Source organism: Leopardus geoffroyi, chromosome A2, assembly GCF_018350155.1.
Source record: "Leopardus geoffroyi isolate Oge1 chromosome A2, O.geoffroyi_Oge1_pat1.0, whole genome shotgun sequence".
Taxonomy (NCBI): Eukaryota; Metazoa; Chordata; class Mammalia; order Carnivora; family Felidae; genus Leopardus; species Leopardus geoffroyi.
Window position 1 is genome coordinate 163728385 of NC_059331.1, and position 16611 is coordinate 163744995.

General features: G+C 51.3%; 2 protein-coding genes across 8 annotated transcripts in view; one reads left to right on the forward strand and one right to left on the reverse strand.

Moving 5' to 3' along the window:
* Positions 1-13825, forward strand: part of NUB1 (negative regulator of ubiquitin like proteins 1) — a 28192-nt gene extending 14367 nt beyond the window's left edge. For 3 of the 4 annotated variants that reach the window (XM_045496217.1, XM_045496219.1, XM_045496218.1), the window contains exons 9-15: positions 4556-4742; positions 5349-5456; positions 6263-6415; positions 10701-10847; positions 12391-12486; positions 13158-13335; positions 13590-13825. In XM_045496217.1, coding sequence (XP_045352173.1) covers positions 4556-4742; positions 5349-5456; positions 6263-6415; positions 10701-10847; positions 12391-12486; positions 13158-13335; positions 13590-13768 — 1048 coding nt within the window. In that variant the 3' untranslated portion in view covers positions 13769-13825. Of the gene's footprint in view, positions 1-4555; positions 4743-5348; positions 5457-6262; positions 6416-10700; positions 10848-12390; positions 12487-13157; positions 13404-13436; positions 13539-13589 lie in introns of those variants that run through there. The other variant, XM_045496220.1, reaches the window with a different exon arrangement.
* Positions 3405-16611, reverse strand: part of WDR86 (WD repeat domain 86) — a 34265-nt gene continuing 21058 nt past the window's right edge. Inside the window, exon 6 of one of the 4 annotated variants that reach the window (XM_045496226.1) lies at positions 3405-3736. In XM_045496226.1, coding sequence (XP_045352182.1) covers positions 3710-3736 — 27 coding nt within the window. In that variant the 3' untranslated portion in view covers positions 3405-3709. Of the gene's footprint in view, positions 3737-6412; positions 6826-10598; positions 10695-11091; positions 11570-16611 lie in introns of those variants that run through there. The other 3 variants (XM_045496223.1, XM_045496224.1, XM_045496222.1) reach the window with 3 other exon arrangements.

Consider the following 16611-nt stretch of genomic DNA (forward strand, 5'->3'; position numbering starts at 1 on the left):
AATTTAAACTGACTTAAGCAAGAAAGGGGATTTGTTGTTTCGAATATTTGGGAGAAGGAGGCGAATCTGAAAATAACTAGAACGAGGGCTTGGTGCCTTTCGGGTTTTCTTACTCTGCTGGTCTCTGCTTCTATGCTGGTTTCATTTTCTTCGACTAGACACGGTGCAGGCGGTAAGTTAGGTCCCTCAAACTCAGATACGGTTTCTCGTTTCCTTCCATAATTGTTTGTAACTTTTGGTTAGGAAAATTTCAAGTACACATAAAGATTAGTATAGTGAATTCCTATACACTTTTAATCCAGCTTCAGCAGTTACCAAGACGTGGTTGACCCTGATTTGTCTGCACGAGCCTTTCTTCATCTTTTTATCCCATATAAATCCTTGAAATGATTTTCGGGTCTCCAGGAACCCCTGAATAAAAATAACCGTATCTCCAGTTCACAGTACGTTAGCATGTTCAGTAAGCAGTAGGTATACTGATCCAGGAATAATTGTCAGTGCCTCAGCAGAGAATGACATTTTGTCCCTGAAGCTCTGTTTATTTGGGCTACCTTATTGGCATACGTTGGGTGCGAGTGCTTCCTCTTGGTAAAGGAGACGAGCGCTGACACACGTCAGGGATGTGCGTGTGTTGTTTCCTTTCCCACGTGATGATTTCCCACCTTCACGGTGGCCAAAAGTCCCGTCCCAGCTCTCTGTTCTACATCTGGAGGGATGCTAGGTAGTATGACCGCGAGTAGTTTCCTCCCCTGTTTAAAACTACAAGTGAGAGTTCTGCTTTGGGCCATGATGGAGTCACAGTGACTGGACTTACCCTGTCACCGAAAACCACTGAAAATTTGGGCCAGGTGTCTGAAAACTCGAGTTTTCGGGCAGTACAGGACAGCGGTCGCTAAGGTGGAGGAACAGACTGGGGGAGCCCTGTGATTGTTTCAGCTGGCTGCCCAGAGCGTCTCTAGACTGCAGTGCAGGGAGGAGAAACCCAGATGCAGCCTCCTGGTCCCGCCGGAGTCGAAGCCAGGAATCCAAGGAGGCCAAGATGTGAGAGGAGAAAGCTGCCTCTGCCTGAGGGAGGATGTCAGAGAGCTTCAGCGGGTGTCGTTGGACTATTCTGTTGAGTAACGATCAGCACACGCGTGTGAGGAAACTACCCAAGGCAGGGGAAAACCCCGCCCGAGAGGAGCAGAGAACAGTCTTCAGAGTTCGGAGGGCCGAGAATAATCTGCGTTCCCGCCAGCCCCAGTGGGAATCTTTTTGGTCACAGGCCGTCGCACAGAATTCAGAAGGGTATTGCCTCAGCAGTAGGCCAAAATTCTCTCCAAGGGCTGCTGTGGTCCCACCTAACCAAGCTTAAAAGCATGCCTTAAAAGGATCACGTGGTTTTCAAGTAACTGCCTCTCAGACAAAGCTCAGTAATACTTCCAGCAATACAGAAACATCCAGTTGCCAATTGAGAACTAGCAGTCTTGCAAAGAAGCAAGCAAACAGAAGCCCACACTAAGGAGAAAGACCCAGTCAATGGAAACAGACTCGGAAGACAGAATTAGTAAGCGGGGACATTGAGACGGTTACTAGAACTGCGTTCGTATGTTCAGGAAGGTAAAGGACGGACGGAGCACGTTAAATAGACCCCCGGAAGACACACTGAAGACCCATGCTGGAATTGCAGAGATGAAAAACCCCACGTCTGAGGTGGAAAGCATCGGGTGGGATTAAGTGTACATTGGACCCCACAGAAGAAAAGATGGGTACATGTAAAGGTGAGGCAACAGAAATGATCCAACAGGAAGCTGAAAGGACTAAAAAAAGAAAAAAAGCAGAGGGGGGGGGCACATCATCCACAAGTTATAAAGCAGCCTCAGATGACCCTATTTGTGGATAATTGTAAAGGCATCTGGGACCAAAAAAATAATAATAATAATAATGGCCCCAAATTTTCCCAGTTTGGTGAAAACCCGTAAACCCCCAGATGAAAGGACCATAACGAATCCTAAGTAAAAGAACTATGGAAAAACTACACCAGGGCATCCTGTAATCCGGTTCCTTAAGGCCAGTGATAAAAAAGACTTCTTAGCCAACCTTCCCTGAAAGAAAACGGAGATACGTAGGCTTAGCTTACGTTTCTTGAAACTAGTGTCTTTATTTTACATAAAAATTTTGAACTCCTAAGGCAAATAGAATAAGTTTCTGTTAAGTAACTGACTTCAGCCCAAATGGGATTTAATTTTCCTAAAGGTAGGCTCGGTAGGCTTTATTTAAATAAACGTTGCTCATTTAGGTATTTCAATTAATGTTTTTTAACGTGAACTTTTTGACTGCTGATTGTGAAAGCCGCTAAAACCACAAACTGAAGCGGTATTAATAAAAATATATTCTATGGTACAATTTGATACAAGGCTTTGAAAATTTTGTTTTTTTTCTGAGGGATCCAATCAGGTTCAATGACAGGCCTAAGAGTTTCAGAATTACTACATATAAGCAATGATTTTGTGGTCTCTTATAGGCCTCTCTATGAATAGAAAGTGTTGTTTTTGAAACTAAAAGAATGAAATGTACTTCTCAGCTGTGAGACTGGTGTTTGTTTTCATGCTGCACAGTACTGTGTTCGGGCTTGAACTTGTACACAGGCTTCTATGCCTACCTGAAATGAGGCAGTTCCTGCCCTTGCCCTTTGTGCTTATTAAACACGAATGAGCCTGTGCACACATACAAGATATTGAAAACTGTGACAAAATGTCCCCTGCTTTCTTAGGGATGGCAGGATAATCTTCTGTCACAGAGACAGAGGGAGTCTAGACAGTAAGATCACCTTGGACATAAGATCCTTCCTCTTCCCTCAAGGGCAAGTTCTCAGGCCGAGCAGGCATTCTGAGAAAGTGCCCCTGCCCAGAGGGGGCGCCTGGGTGGCTCAGTTGGTTGAGCCTCCAGCTTGGGCCCAGGTCATGATCTCAGGGCTCGCGAGTTCAAGCCCCACGTCGGGCTCTGTGCTGACGGCTCAGAGTGTGGAGCCTGCTTCAGATTCTATGTCTCCCCCTCTCTCTGCCCCTCCCCTGCTCACGCTCTGTGTCTCTCTGTCTCTCAATAATAAATGTTAAAAAAAAATTAAAAACAAAAAAAAAAGTGCCCGTGCCCAGCCATGCAGCTGCGCGTGCACGTGTGTAAGATACGGTGTGTATGTTACAAAACCTTCACAAAGAGGAGAGAAGCCTGCTTTGGCATATTTCTCTTGCATACGCGTGTAGACTGTCCCGGGCGCACCCCCGAGGCCTGACATTCCACTTAGGAGACTCCTGCTTTACAGCGTAAATGCTGCCATCACGTTTCATGGGTTTTTCTTTTTTTCTTCAGGCAGATTTTGATGGGCAAGGTGGGAAGCTTGAGGGCATGTGGACTTTGCAGTTTGATACAAGAACAATCTTATTTTTTTTGATAGAATACCCTTGAAAACAAACAGCCAAGACCTTTCTCTTTTAAAAAAACGTTTTTAATGTTATTTTTGAGAGAGAGATACAGAGTGTGAGCAGGAGGGGCAAAGAGAGAGGGAGACATAGAATCCGAAGCATTCTGATGTGGGGCTTGAACTCACAAACCGTGAGATCCCAAGTCGGACGCTTGACCGACTGAGCCACCCAGGCGCCCCCCAAGTTTGTCTAGGTGTAACACACGATTCCAAATATTTTCCTTCCTTGTTGACGAGGAGGTTCAGATTTCAGGTCTGGATTTGCATGATGAATTTCTAAAAATCACATTTAAAATAAATAATCTTGATATCCATCTTTGTCAACATATCATTGTCTTGTTTTCTCCCTTTCTCTGGACCTGGGTTTAGCCCTGCTGCGAGAGCTACAGAGTAGCATTTAGACTGTACCTGGGCCCCCACATCCGTAAGCTTTTAGAGCCTGGCATTTTCTGGATCCTTTTTCCTCCCACCTTGCCTGTGATTGCATATGAATACCTTGTTTTCACCAGTTGGGGCATTCCAAGTAGTGATTTTTTTTGGGTGTGTCTTTAAAGCATTGGTTCTTAGCTTTGGCTGTATGTTAGAATCACCCAGGGAGATACTCGACATACAGCATCCAGGCCCTATCTCCAGACGTTTCTATTACAACTTGATGTAGATGGGGTCTCAGCATCAGTATTAACCAAAAAAAAAAAAAAAAAAAAATCTTCAATTCCAGGTGATTCTGATTTGGAGTCAGGGTTGGAAACCTTTGCTTTAAACCATGGTCTCCTCATGTTTGCTGAGGGGTTTTGACACGGTGACCCCAATTTCCACTTCCTGCTGAACGTCTTTCCCGGCACAGCAAGGCTGTGCGTGTGTTTATGCCCAGGGCAGATGGTATTAGACCGTTATTCCTGAGCCCTAACTGCTTTTTCCCCATTGGGAGGGTTCAGCTTATAAATACAGCTTCCTTTGCAAACATAGGGGTCTGTGCTTTAGGGCAGCCAGTCTTTGGAAATACAGCGAAACCTGGAAAAGACTTGCAGAAATTCAGAAAAGGTTGTTAATGCTCCCTTTGTGTGCTGTCCTCCCCCCCCCCCCCCCCCACCCCAGTGAGTGCTGCAGGGAGCTGTTGGATACGGTAGATAACTATGCAGTGCTCCAGCTGGACATAGTGTGGTGTTACTTCCGCTTGGAACAACTGGAATGCCTTGACGACGCAGAAAAAAAACTAAACTTGGCTCAGAAATGCTTCAAAAATTGTTACGGAGAAAACCATCAGAGGCTGGTCCACATAAAAGTATGTTACTGTACTTTGTTTATGTATCATCGAGCCCATGTCTAGAACTTGAGCTCTATTCCTGTTAAATAAGTATTCCTGTTGGAGATGGCCGCCAAAAGGCGATTTGATGGTCGCATGCATGGTGCTCGTTTTATGCACTTTTTGTGGGGTGGTTAAATGTTCTACAAGGTGGGCTGCTCAGTGTGTAGCCAGAGGAACACAGTTTTCCAGCCACAAAACCCCCGCTGACGGTCACCCCGACCAAGAGAGCTTGGTGACTGTGTTCAGTAGAGTCTCGTGGAAGATTCAAATGCAGGAAAAAAATAGACGTTTTGAATGGTAACAGTTCCCACGAGTGAGTCACAGCTCGAGAACGGTGATTTGAATAGGATTTTTCTAAGGTGATTTCCACAGGTCAGCAGAATTCTGCTTGGAAATCTCAGGGCAGCATAAAACCGCCCTGGTTTGGGTTTTTGTGCACTTCCTTCCCCTCTAGGAGGAAGAAACGTTTTCGTTACGCTGTTTTGCCCCTGTGGGGATGAAAGGGATTACAAGGGTGAACATTACAGCTCTGTAATTAGAAACAAGACCATTTTATCCTTTTTTCTTCCCCAATAATTTTAGGGGAACTGTGGGAAAGAGAAGGTGCTGTTTTTAAGACTTTACTTGCTTCAAGGTATCCGAAATTATCACAGTGGAAACGGTGAAGAGGCTCGTGAGTATCTCAACAAGGTAAGAAAGTCAATACTCCAAAGTGGTAACCGTTTTCACCTACCTTTTTTTTTTTTTTCATCCCCCAAAGTTAAGTATTTCATAAACTCAGCAGTTTGTGACTTGTAAAGGACATGCATGTATCTCCCGTGTTCTCTGCCTCGTACATACCACAAACATACTTGTATCCGTTAGGGTGTAGGTGAGATGCTGTGATAAGGAAACCTCAACAAGACAGTGGCTGTAATTGGCTAGAAGTTTCCATGCCTGGCTGCCATCTGGCAGTGGAGAGGTGAGCAGGCGGGGTCAGCAGAGCAGCTCCGCCAGCCTGTGTGCGGCCGCCAAGGATGCTCCTGTCAGTCCCCTTCCAGCCAGCAGAGGGGGCAAGAGAGAGAGTCCAGGGCGGCCTCGGGAAGGGCCGGAAGTTGGGGCTGTCACTCCTGCTACGTGCCCCTGGCCGGGACTTAATCCCCTGGCTACACCCAGTTGCAGGAGGGGGTGAGAAATGCCATGTGCCCACCTCCAGTTCAGGGGATTTGATTACATAAACGGGGGAGATAGTGGATACCGGCCCCTCCCATGATACTCCAGAGGCCTGTTGCCTTCTGTTACATTATGATACATCACATGCACAGCGTGGGATCTGTAGGGATCTGTATTCTACTCGAGCTAGTTGATGACAGGTAGAGTTGAAGAGTTTTTATCTAAAATCTGACACAGCCCTCAATCACATAGGGTACAAGCTAATTTCTTTTAGGCTTTAGCCTTGTGTTCAGCTTTAATGTTGTTATAGTTAATGATTCGTGTATTTTTTTCCTTGTCTGCAGGCACGTCAGCTCTTTAAAGAGCTATATATTGATCCATCAAAAGTTCACAATTTGTTGCAGTTGGGATTTACTGCCCAGGAGGCCCGGCTTGGCCTGAGGGCATGTGATGGGAACGTGGACCACGCAGCTGCCCACATTACCAACCGCAGAGAGGTACCTTAACGTGGTCTCGGCGACACTGGGGCTCCGCCTTTGCGTAGGTGTGAAACTTGAGGCAATAGTAAGCCTGTTTCCAAAACGCTATAGCTCTTGGATTGGAAGGAAGAGAAAAAGATCATTCCATGGTAGTTATTAACAACAAGGAGCTCTTTACACTTCGGACTGGGAAGAAACAGGAGAAACTTGTCTCATTTAATTGAATTCATCTTCAGGCAGCGTGGTTTCCTCAGTTTTAGTTTCTGCTGTGGCGGCAGTAGCTCGTAAGTGCGTTGTCCAGGTAGCCTGTCTGTGCGGGTCTTTGCTCTCTCTCTCGTTGCTTACCGTGGTAGATCCCGGAAGCCAGTTTAAAGGGGGGCTTTGTTTTCCCTTGGAGCCGTGGCTGTAGTTTGGGATGGCATTCTTAGCTGGAAACGTGAGTCAAGTCCTAGGAGCAATTAACATTATGAAGGCGAAGGGACAAAACTATAATCATTTGGAACGATTATAAGTAAGTAGATTTTCGGGGGCACCTGGATGGCTCAGTGGGTTAAGCATCCAACTCTTGACTTCGGCGCAGCTCATGATCTCACGGTCTGTGGGTTCGAGCCCCACATCTGTCAGCGCAGAGCCTGCTCGGGATTCTCTGTCTCCCCCGCTGTCTGCCCATCGTCCACTTTCTCCCTCTCTCTGTCTCTCTCTCTCTCAAAACAAACATGAACAAAAATAATTAAGTAGATTTTGGAGCTGGAGGGCATGTTACCATATCTAATATGCTAGTTTTCAGTAAAAGAGTATTTGGTCGGGAAAGCCCAGTGTGGTCCCTGGCCTGCCTGGTGCTGGAGTGGGAGTGGATCCGTGGGCCAGTTACACAGCAGCCAGTCTGAAGGGCTGTTTCGGCTTCACCTTTTAAGACCCCAGCTGGTAGCTACCTTTCTGTCTGCCAGTCTGCCCAACTGCCCTCCTGATCATGGTCCATTGGGTCTTGCTGTAGAAGTCAGTGAGTGGGTAAAGGCAGAGACTTGGAAAAGCTAAGTTTTGTGTGTTTCTGCATTTCACACAGTCTTATTCAGTACTAGGGCGCCTGGCTGGCTCAGTCGGTAGGGTATGTAGCTCTTAATCTCAGGGTCGTGAGTTCAAGCCCCACATTGGGGATAAGGCTTAAAAGTAGATGAATAAATAAACAAGTTCAGTACTAGGAGAAAAGCAAGCATGGCTGAGACTGCATTTGTTACGTTAATCTTGATTGTAAGATTTCACTAGCATTTGGAAAGCCAGCATTTTACAATGAGACACTGAAAAATATTTCTCATAATCTTTCCTTACGTTTGTATATACTTTAGAGTTTATAAAAAACATTCTCAGGGTCATGACGTCATTCAGTTCTGCCTGTGATCGCCTGAGGCCGCTGGGGCAGATAATTATCAGTTTTACAGATGAGGAAAATGGGGCTCAGCGGTTGACGTTTCTGGGGTTGTGGGTCAAATCGGTGGTAAAACCTGAACTAAGACTCTGGTTTTCTCATGCACTTTCCACGCCCATCTGACAGCAGCATTCTGATGAGTTTTTACCAAAGGTTCTGAAAAGCCAAGAGATACTGTGAGGGGGCAAAAACGACCACTTCCTGACTTTATAAGTAGCAAAAATAAACGTTAAAGAACAGTGGAGTCCTACCGTAGTGCATTTACTGAACTAAGTCCTAAGCCCTTGGAGAAAATCAAGGGCAAGATGGTGTATGCAGAGCGATTGACCCGGTTCACTCTTGGACCCGGTGGACGTGTTCAGGGTGCTTTGGGTTGAGAGCAATAAAAACCCCAATCCAAGCTGGCTTAAACTCTGGGCAGGAAATTACTGGCCTGCTTCGCTGCTCAGAGGCAGCATGAGTCTCCCTCAGGTTAGTTGGGCCAGTGGCTTCCCCCTGGGGCGGAGAGCTTGGCTTCCGGGTCTGTCCACTGTAGTCAGGGTCCTCTCCTCACCCCAGGAGCTTGGTCTGCGCTTCGGAACCATCTGAGCAACCCCGAGCTGCTCGCTGACTGGCTGCCTTCTAAGCAGTCACTGTGGGGGCGGAGGAGGGAAGACACTAGAACCCCCCCCCCCCACACACACACACACAGCCCTTCCTGGGGCCTCCCCGGGGCTCGTCCCGAGTACAGGCTGGTTCCCCTTCGGGCCAAAGCAGCAGACACCGAGGTGGCCGCAGTGCTGAAGGGCTAGGCGGCAGGGAGAGGCGGATGTCCCTGTTCCAACGCCCCCGAGCCTGCTCCGCACGGGAGGCTGGGCGGGGTACCCGGCACACGGTGCAGTGCCCACTGTCCTCCGGTTGGTCTGCTTTGTGTCTCCGGTTTCTAGTATAAAGAGAAACGTCAGAAAAGATTGTGTATCCTCTTGTGTACCGACACGAATAAGAGCTGGTGTAGACATTTGTAATTAAACAGAACTCCGTGAGGCTCCAACTCAGTCTCAGGTCTGTGTGACGTGAGCCCCGTGTCTCCCGGCTGGCTGCGTCTTGCTCTGGGTTCCGACGCCACACACGTTTCTTAGCCCCCCCCCCTTTTTTTTTAATGTTTATTTTTGAGACAGAGACAGAGCATGAATGGGGGAGGGTCAGAGAGAGAGGGAGACACAGAATTGGAAGCAGGCTCCAGGTTCCGAGCTGTCAGCACAGAGCCCGATGCGGGGCTCGAACTCACGGACCGTGAGATCATGACCTGAGCCGAAGTCGAAGGCCCAACCGACTGAGCCACCCAGGCGCCCCTTCTTAGCCCTTTCAAATACGAGTGGAAGAAGCCGAAATCGGAAGCAGTCATGGGCAGGGTGAAGGCAGCTTGGGCGGCGGGGAGGCGCGAACAAAGGTGGAAACGTGAGGGCCACGGAATCGCTCTGCTGGCCTGCGTGGCTGTGGCGCCGGCAGGATGGGGGCAGCTTGGGGGCGTGAGGGCCGGGGGGCGAGGAAGGGGCACCGGCACCCGATCGGGTGGGGCTCGGAGCAGGGGTGAGATGGCCCGGCCTCGGCCTGCGCGGGGCGCCGCGGCAGTGCTGGGGTGGGGGACTCGCTCCAGATGAACACAGGTGAAGGGGGCTGGCCCGCCGCGATGCCCTGGTGATGCAGATGCTTACCAGCACCTTGTCCGCTTTGAAACAGGAATTTAGTCTAAGGACGCCTTCGTCCCCGAGGGTGTTTGGGGGAGTCACTCGGTTCTGTGAGTCCTCCTGCTGACTCTGCGGGAATTTCTGGCTGCGCCGTGAGATCTCCTTTCTTCCTAAGAGATGAGGCCGCAGCCCCCCCCCCCCCGCCGTGTGCAAGAAGATGGGGGGCACTTGGTGCTTGGGGTGAGCCATGGAGGTAGGAACAGACCTAACAGAGGAGAGAGAGCCATCTTCTCTGCTCTTCTCTCTGTGTCGGGTGAGAACTGGCCATGTCCAGAATTGTGCAGAAGCCCTCACCCCAGCTCTGCGGTCAACTGTGACCTTGGTCCACAGGCCACTTAACTTTCTTTAGAGATTTTCTGTCTTCTCATTGGCAAAATGATGAGGTTGGATTAAACTAGTGCTTTTCAGAGTTGTTTTAGCTTGTTTTGTTTTCTGTCAGCAAAATCCGTTTTTTAAAAATTACATTTGTTTTCAAAAATTCTGAACTCTCTTCAGTGGGGCTGGGATGGGGGAGAAGAGGCTAGAACTCTCCACAGCCCTTCTCAGACTCTCGTGGCAACAGCAGGCACTTACGAGATCCGTGGTCAAGAACTGTGGGACTAGATGACCTTTGTCACCTAACATTGACCATTCTGGAGGTTTTAAATAGGCTAATAGGCCCTAGGAGGCATCTGAGTCCCTGCTGCCTGGAGTGGGGTGGGTCGGGTCTGCAGCTCTGCGGTCACCTGGGACACTGCCCCCAACCCCCATTCAGAGTCCACCATTTTAACAAGATCCCCGGGGATTAATGAGGGGCCAGGAAGTACCACCCCTCCCAGCCCCCCAGAGAGGGTCCATCCGCTTCTCTGGCCTGGTGGCAATGAGCTCCCTGGTTCCGAGTGGCCTGTTCTGGTCGGGATGGCGGTGACTAAGAGGCACTGTCTTCCGGGCCTGGAGGGAGGTCTCCAACCCCCACGGGCCCTGCCCCAGGGGCAGCGCGTGCCCCCTGCCCTTGCAGCCCTGATGCTCTTGCTTGGGTGAGATGTGCGGAGCGGTTCACTCCCCTTTTGTTACTCGCTTGGCCTGTCGACCCCAAGAATCCTACAGAGCATACCGAGAGGTCTCTCTACGGAATCCCAGTCCCCAACTCGGTGACTTTGCTGTTTTCCTAAAGGAATTGGCCCAAATAAGGAAAGAGGAAAAAGAGAAGAAAAGACGCCGGCTGGAGAACATAAACTCTTTGAAAGGAATGGGCTACTCTACTCACGCGGCCAAGCAGGCCCTGCATCAGGCCAGCGGGAACCTGGACGAAGCCCTGAAGGTAGCGCGTCCGCCGGGGCCTCTCGGCCTGCCCTGAGCGCCCCTGCTGTGGCCGCGGGGCCCCTTCTTCCCCTGACCTCCTCTCCGGTGTCCCCCCGCGCACACGGAGCCCCCCTCCCAGGGCCTTTGTCCCCAGTCCTGCTATGGATCTCAGGGTCCGTTCTCGTTCTCGGACCCAGTGACGGGGCCAGAAGGACAGACCCCACCTCGGTGCCCGCCCACTGTTGGGCAGCGTCCGTGGGGCAGAACTCTGCGTGAGGTTTCTGTTTGCAGCACCAGGGGTTGGCAGGGACGCAGGAAGGGGATGGTGATGAAAGTTGCAGTATAGTTTTCTTTTCATTAAAACATTTTATTTGAATATCGTGTTGTTTCTTGATGCAGTCAGTACACGCTGACCTCAGGGAGCGCGGAGTGCTGGGGAGACAGAACACAGCGGAGCGCGGCCGCCGTGTGCGAGCACAGCACGTCGGGGGCGGGGCTGCAGCTGCGTTGTGGGGGATCACGCCCCCCGGGGGCGCCTCTCCGGCAGATGTGGGGCACCCTGAGGGGAGCGGGAGCCCCGGGGAGCTGCCGGGGTTGTGCTTGCCGGAGGCTGGGGCCGGGAGGGCGGGCGTCACCTTGTCGCCCTGCTGAGGGGTTCCTGCTGGAGCCTGCCCTGCCCTTGCCTTTTATTCTCAGGACCTCCTGTCCGTTCCCCAGAGGTTTCCACAAGTAAATGTTTACCTATGTATTATATAAATATATATGTAAATATATGTAAATATATGTACAAAGACGTATATATGCGTAAATATATAAATATATATATATAGATAGATAGAGATATAGATATAGATAGAGATAAACGAATTTGAATATCTAGTTTGGCTTCTCGCGTTGGAGAACTATAAAAGGCGGGAATTCTGAATGTGTGCAGGACCGGTGGGGCACCACGGCAGGTTTGAACTGCACCAAGTCGTGCATCGATGCGTGCCACCAGTACGGAAGTGTTTAAAGGGAAAATTCCCAACGGGGTTTTTTTAGGGTTGAGTAAGCACCGTGTGATATGAAAATCAGGGGTCAAAAGAACTCTTATGCTCGTCTCGACGACATGTGAGATCTAGCTCGTGACACCTTCCAAAGAGAAATTACATTGGTTGGCCCTGCACTGCCTGAGAAGCACTGGCGTGTGTAGCCTTTTGTGGCCTGTCGCCCCGGAGGCTGAGCCCTAACGCAGCTGGGGTTGCCTTGGTAGCTTCCCACCCGGGCGCTCTCGTCCCTTCCTGGGTCCTCAGAAGGGATCCTTTGGTCTGGCTAACCTCGCTCATGCTGCAGATGTTACCTGGGGCAGGAAGCTTTTGAACACCAGCATCCCCGCCCTGCCCCGTGTCTGTGTTCGGGGCCCCCTTTCTCTGCTTTCTCAGCACCCTTTGCCTGGTCCCCCCGCGGCGTCCTGAACTTGCGTGTTGGTGTGTCCCCTGGTCGTGTCTGCCTAGCACAGAATAGGTGGTTTGTCTAAGTGAGCAGGTGTTCGTGATGAGTAAAGCATGTCCCTGTGTTTGTAGATTCTTCTCAGCAATCCTCAGATGTGGTGGTTGAATGATTCAGATCCTGAAACCAACAGCCATCAAGAGAGTCCTTCCCAGGAAAACATCGACCAAGTAAGTCAGGATGTATCCGCGTCCCTCCGCCTGCACAGCCTCGCGTGGGATTGCCTAGGGTGACGAGGTTGGCGGCAGGACGGGGCTCCAGGCGTGACTCAGGCCCACCCCAGGAGGCCAGCCAAGCACGCAGCAGTTGCAGCGGGTGGAAGTGGAGTAGAAGGCACTTCCTTCAAGAACAGGACGTCAGAAAGCAACTGGAAGTTCTTGGGCTTTTCTCCTTGTGTGTGCACACGGTACTTTACACACCAGGCACGCTGCTTTCAGCCCGGTTCTCTGCCTGTGACCTAAAGAGACGTCACTCTGGCTACTCTGTCCACATCTTCCCTCCCCTGGTAGTACACCTAGTGTGTTGTGACTGCTTGACTAACGGTCCTAGTGGCGAGGGTTATCACTTCCCTGCCAGCCCACAAGCCTGCTATGGCTGGGCACTGGCACGTTTGGCTCGTGCCTTCCTCGGTCCCTTCCAGGCAGCCTCGTGTGCACACCGGTGCTAAAGAGCGGTGCGCACAGTAGGGCAGCGCTGTATGCGTGCCCTGGGTTTCAACACGTGTTCCCGCTAGGGCCGTCCTGGTGGGGGCGGGCGCTGGCTAGGGGTGTCGGGCGGGTGTCGGCCGTGTGCAGCCGAGGCCCGTCAGCGGCGGCTGCCCCCTCCCTGTGTCCTCCCCCAGCTGGTGTATATGGGCTTTGACGCGGCAGCAGCCGACGCTGCCTTGAGAGTGTTCAGGGGGAACGTCCAGCTGGCAGCTCAGACCCTCGCCCACAACGGAGGAAGCCTTCCTCCTGACGTGCATCTCTCGCTGGAAGGCTGTTCGTCGACACCATCCACGTCCCCTTCCGACTCCGCAGGTAGGTCTGAGGTCTCGAATGCCGACTTGAGAGAGGCCTGCTAACCGGAAGCTGACAGGGGAGGGGCGTGACGAGCTGGCGTGGGGACTGCCGCGCCTCCTGGGCGTAGGCCCTGGTCTGCGCTGTGGGCTGCCCGGAGGGCGCGGCCGGGCTTTGTGGAAGTCGCTGGGGGTCCCTTCCAACTTCCTGTGGCATTTTCTCCTGTTTCTCCCCTTCCCCCTCACCTCAGCTGTTCCCACCCCCCTCTGTTGCAGGTGCCTCTAGTGCCTCAACAGATGAAGATATGGAGACAGAAGCTGTCAATGAAATATTGGAAGATATTCCAGAACATGAAGAAGATTATCTTGACTCAACGCTGGAAGATGAAGAAATTATTATCGCAGAGTACTTATCCTATGTAGAAAATATAAAGTCAGCAACAAAAACGGAATAACGGGCAGAAATAAGTACTGAGTTTCTGCTTATAAATTCTATCGTTATGAAAAGTCCAGTGCAGGTCGTCTTTTTTTCCTTCTTTTTATCTGATTTTGCTCCAAGAGTGCTTCCTTCTTGGGCATAGGAGGGGCGGGCAGGGAACGGGCCAGCCGTGAAGGTGAGAGGAGACTGTGGGGGGGGGGGGGGGGGGGGGGGGGGGGGGGGGGGGGGGGGCGGGGGGAGCGTCCAGATCTATTTCCTCTTCACTTTGCCCGGCTCTCCTGCCCTCCTCAGCTCACTGCTGCTCTCTTCCTTCTTCCCACCATGCAGCTCTGCCTTTCGGCTTCAGCCTCGCTGCCCCGTCGCTAAAACGTCCTTAAAGTCTTCAACCGTTCCAAGTGCCCTGGGGACCTAGGGAGGAGGCATCCCCTCCAGTAGCCATACCGCATTGTGGCAGACTGAAAGCTCGGGTTCTGTGCTCTTAGTTTAGTAAAATATGCACTTGTAATTCAAGGTTGAAGTTGAGAATTTATAGACGTGCAAAATTCTTCTCTACAAAAATAAAATCCTTTTATTAAATAGGAAAGTCCTTAAATGCTGACCAAAGCACCTTATTTTTCATGAGCACTTTCAGATGCTGCGCTGTCATATTAAACTCACTGCCGGCTGAGATACCTATCAGAGATTATTAAGATCTATTTTCTCCAGGTTTGTGGGTTTCTTTGCTGTATCTGTGTTACAGAAGACTGTTTCCAAAGGTGCGTAGCTGGCCTCTTAATGGCTCACGTGTCCACTCTCGGTGCACCGCACATTCCCCTGTAGATGTGTGTTAAATGAAAACCCGTCCCAGCACCAGGACACGGCTGGCAGCAGCCGTGCCAGATGTGTTCCTGAGCCTCTTCTCTTCCTGCCCTTCCGGAAGTCTCTGGAAGCGCCTGTGACCATCGAGGGCAGATGGGTCACATCACTGCCATCGACGGGCTGGGGGAAGTGCTTCAACTGTTTCACTAGTCATTTTCACAGAGCTTCAACAGCCGTCCAGGTTGGGTGGGTGGGAATCTTTTCTGTCATTCTTTTCAAATGGATGATACGGTTGGAAATAAAAGGTGGAAAAGGTATTCAAAAATCGTCAGCCTAACTTGGCAATAAGTTGCTCAAACTCCCTACGCTGCCCTCCGTGCTGAAAAGGTCTGGGTGGTCTGGAGTTTCCTTTAGACTCCAGGTGCTTGCTGCCATCGAGGTCCTCTAAAAAGATGGGACGTCCGCAGCAGGGCAGAAGCTGACGGTGGGGAAGACGACGACACAGGGGGGAGGGGAGTTTGGGCTGTCAGGGTCGAGTGGCCAACGACTAAGATGAGGTCTCTCAGCCTCGCCTGAGACCACGTCTCACTCGGATTTCGGGTCTGAATTGCAGCTTTTAGCCAATCACTGTCCTGGACTTGGGCCAGGCATGGCTTCTAGCTTCCCAAGGGCTCTTTTTTTTTTTTTTAATTTTTTTTTCAACGTTTATTCATTTTTGGAACAGAGAGAGACAGAGCATGAACGGGGGAGGGGCAGAGAGAGAGGGAGACACAGAATCGGAAACAGGCTCCAGGCTCTGAGCCACCAGCCCAGAGCCCGACGCGGGGCTCGAACTCACGGACCGCGAGATCGTGACCTGGCCGAAGTCGGACGCCCAACCGACTGCGCCACCCAGGCGCCCCCCAAGGGCTCTTTTAACGGTCGTAAATGGGCTAGGGAAGCAGAGCCACGCGAGCAGGGCTCGGACACGGCTTCATTTTCTCGTGAAGAGACGCACAGAAGCCAGTTCTCGAGTGAGGGACCATCCTGGGTACATACCACGTAAGGAGGGCGGCCCGTCCGGACTTGGGAGACAGGCTCCGGTCCTGGCTTTGCCTCCAGCTGGCGGTGTGAAACTAGACAGAAAGTGACTGAGTGCCACTCCCCGCTCTGGAGGGCAAGAGAAGCCACAAAGGACACTTGTGATGAAAATTTGCCCCCAAGTCTTTAAGGAGTATGACGACGCTGAGTCACAGAGGAGGGAGGCCTTGGCGCGGAGGCTCTCCCTGGAGAGTCAGAGGAGAAGGGAGAACATTCCAGACCCGGGGCCAATGAGGAGGCAGCACAGGCCAAGTGCGCCACATTCGTGAGGTTACAGCCGTTCTAGACCCACCAGAGGATGGACTGGGGGCAGAGAGTGAGGGTGGAGGGACTGCCGAGTGCAACCACAGAGCGCCCTGAAAGGCGGGCAGGGGGTCTAGATTTGAGTGGCCGAATACGCCGGCCATTAGGGGTTCGAGAACTCCGGGCAGCAGTGGGTGCAGGTGTGTGTCCGCTAGACGTGCCGCCCTCACCACATCCGACGCTCATCCTTCTCCAGTGAAATGCCACCCGCTCTTGGCTTTGGGGATCCGGGTCCTGACCCTATTCCTGCCCATGTCCCTAAGTACTTCTGTCCTTCCCTATTCAACGTTATTTATCAAAGGCAGAGGATACCTGGTTGTCTGGTCTTTACATCCTCAACGTCTCTAGCAAAGGCTTGTGTGTTGTAGAAACAAATTCCTTGAGCATATTCTGCTACGTAAATACAAAATGACAGTTTTCCATTTCCTGCTCTCTTCCCGGAGAGGCAGGCGGGAGAACAAAAAATGCGGCAGCTCCTGTTTTCCCATCTGCACCCAGCGGCTGTTTCTCCGGGGATATCACAGCTTGTGTGTTCCGGTCTCTGTTGTGGTTGGACGGGACGGGGGACCCGAGATGACGCGGGAGCCAAAGCTGTAGACGCAGGAACACGGCATCGGCTGTGCCACCGGGGAGCGTCTGGTCACTCGAGCTGCCTCTCTGCCAGCGACGCAGAGATAC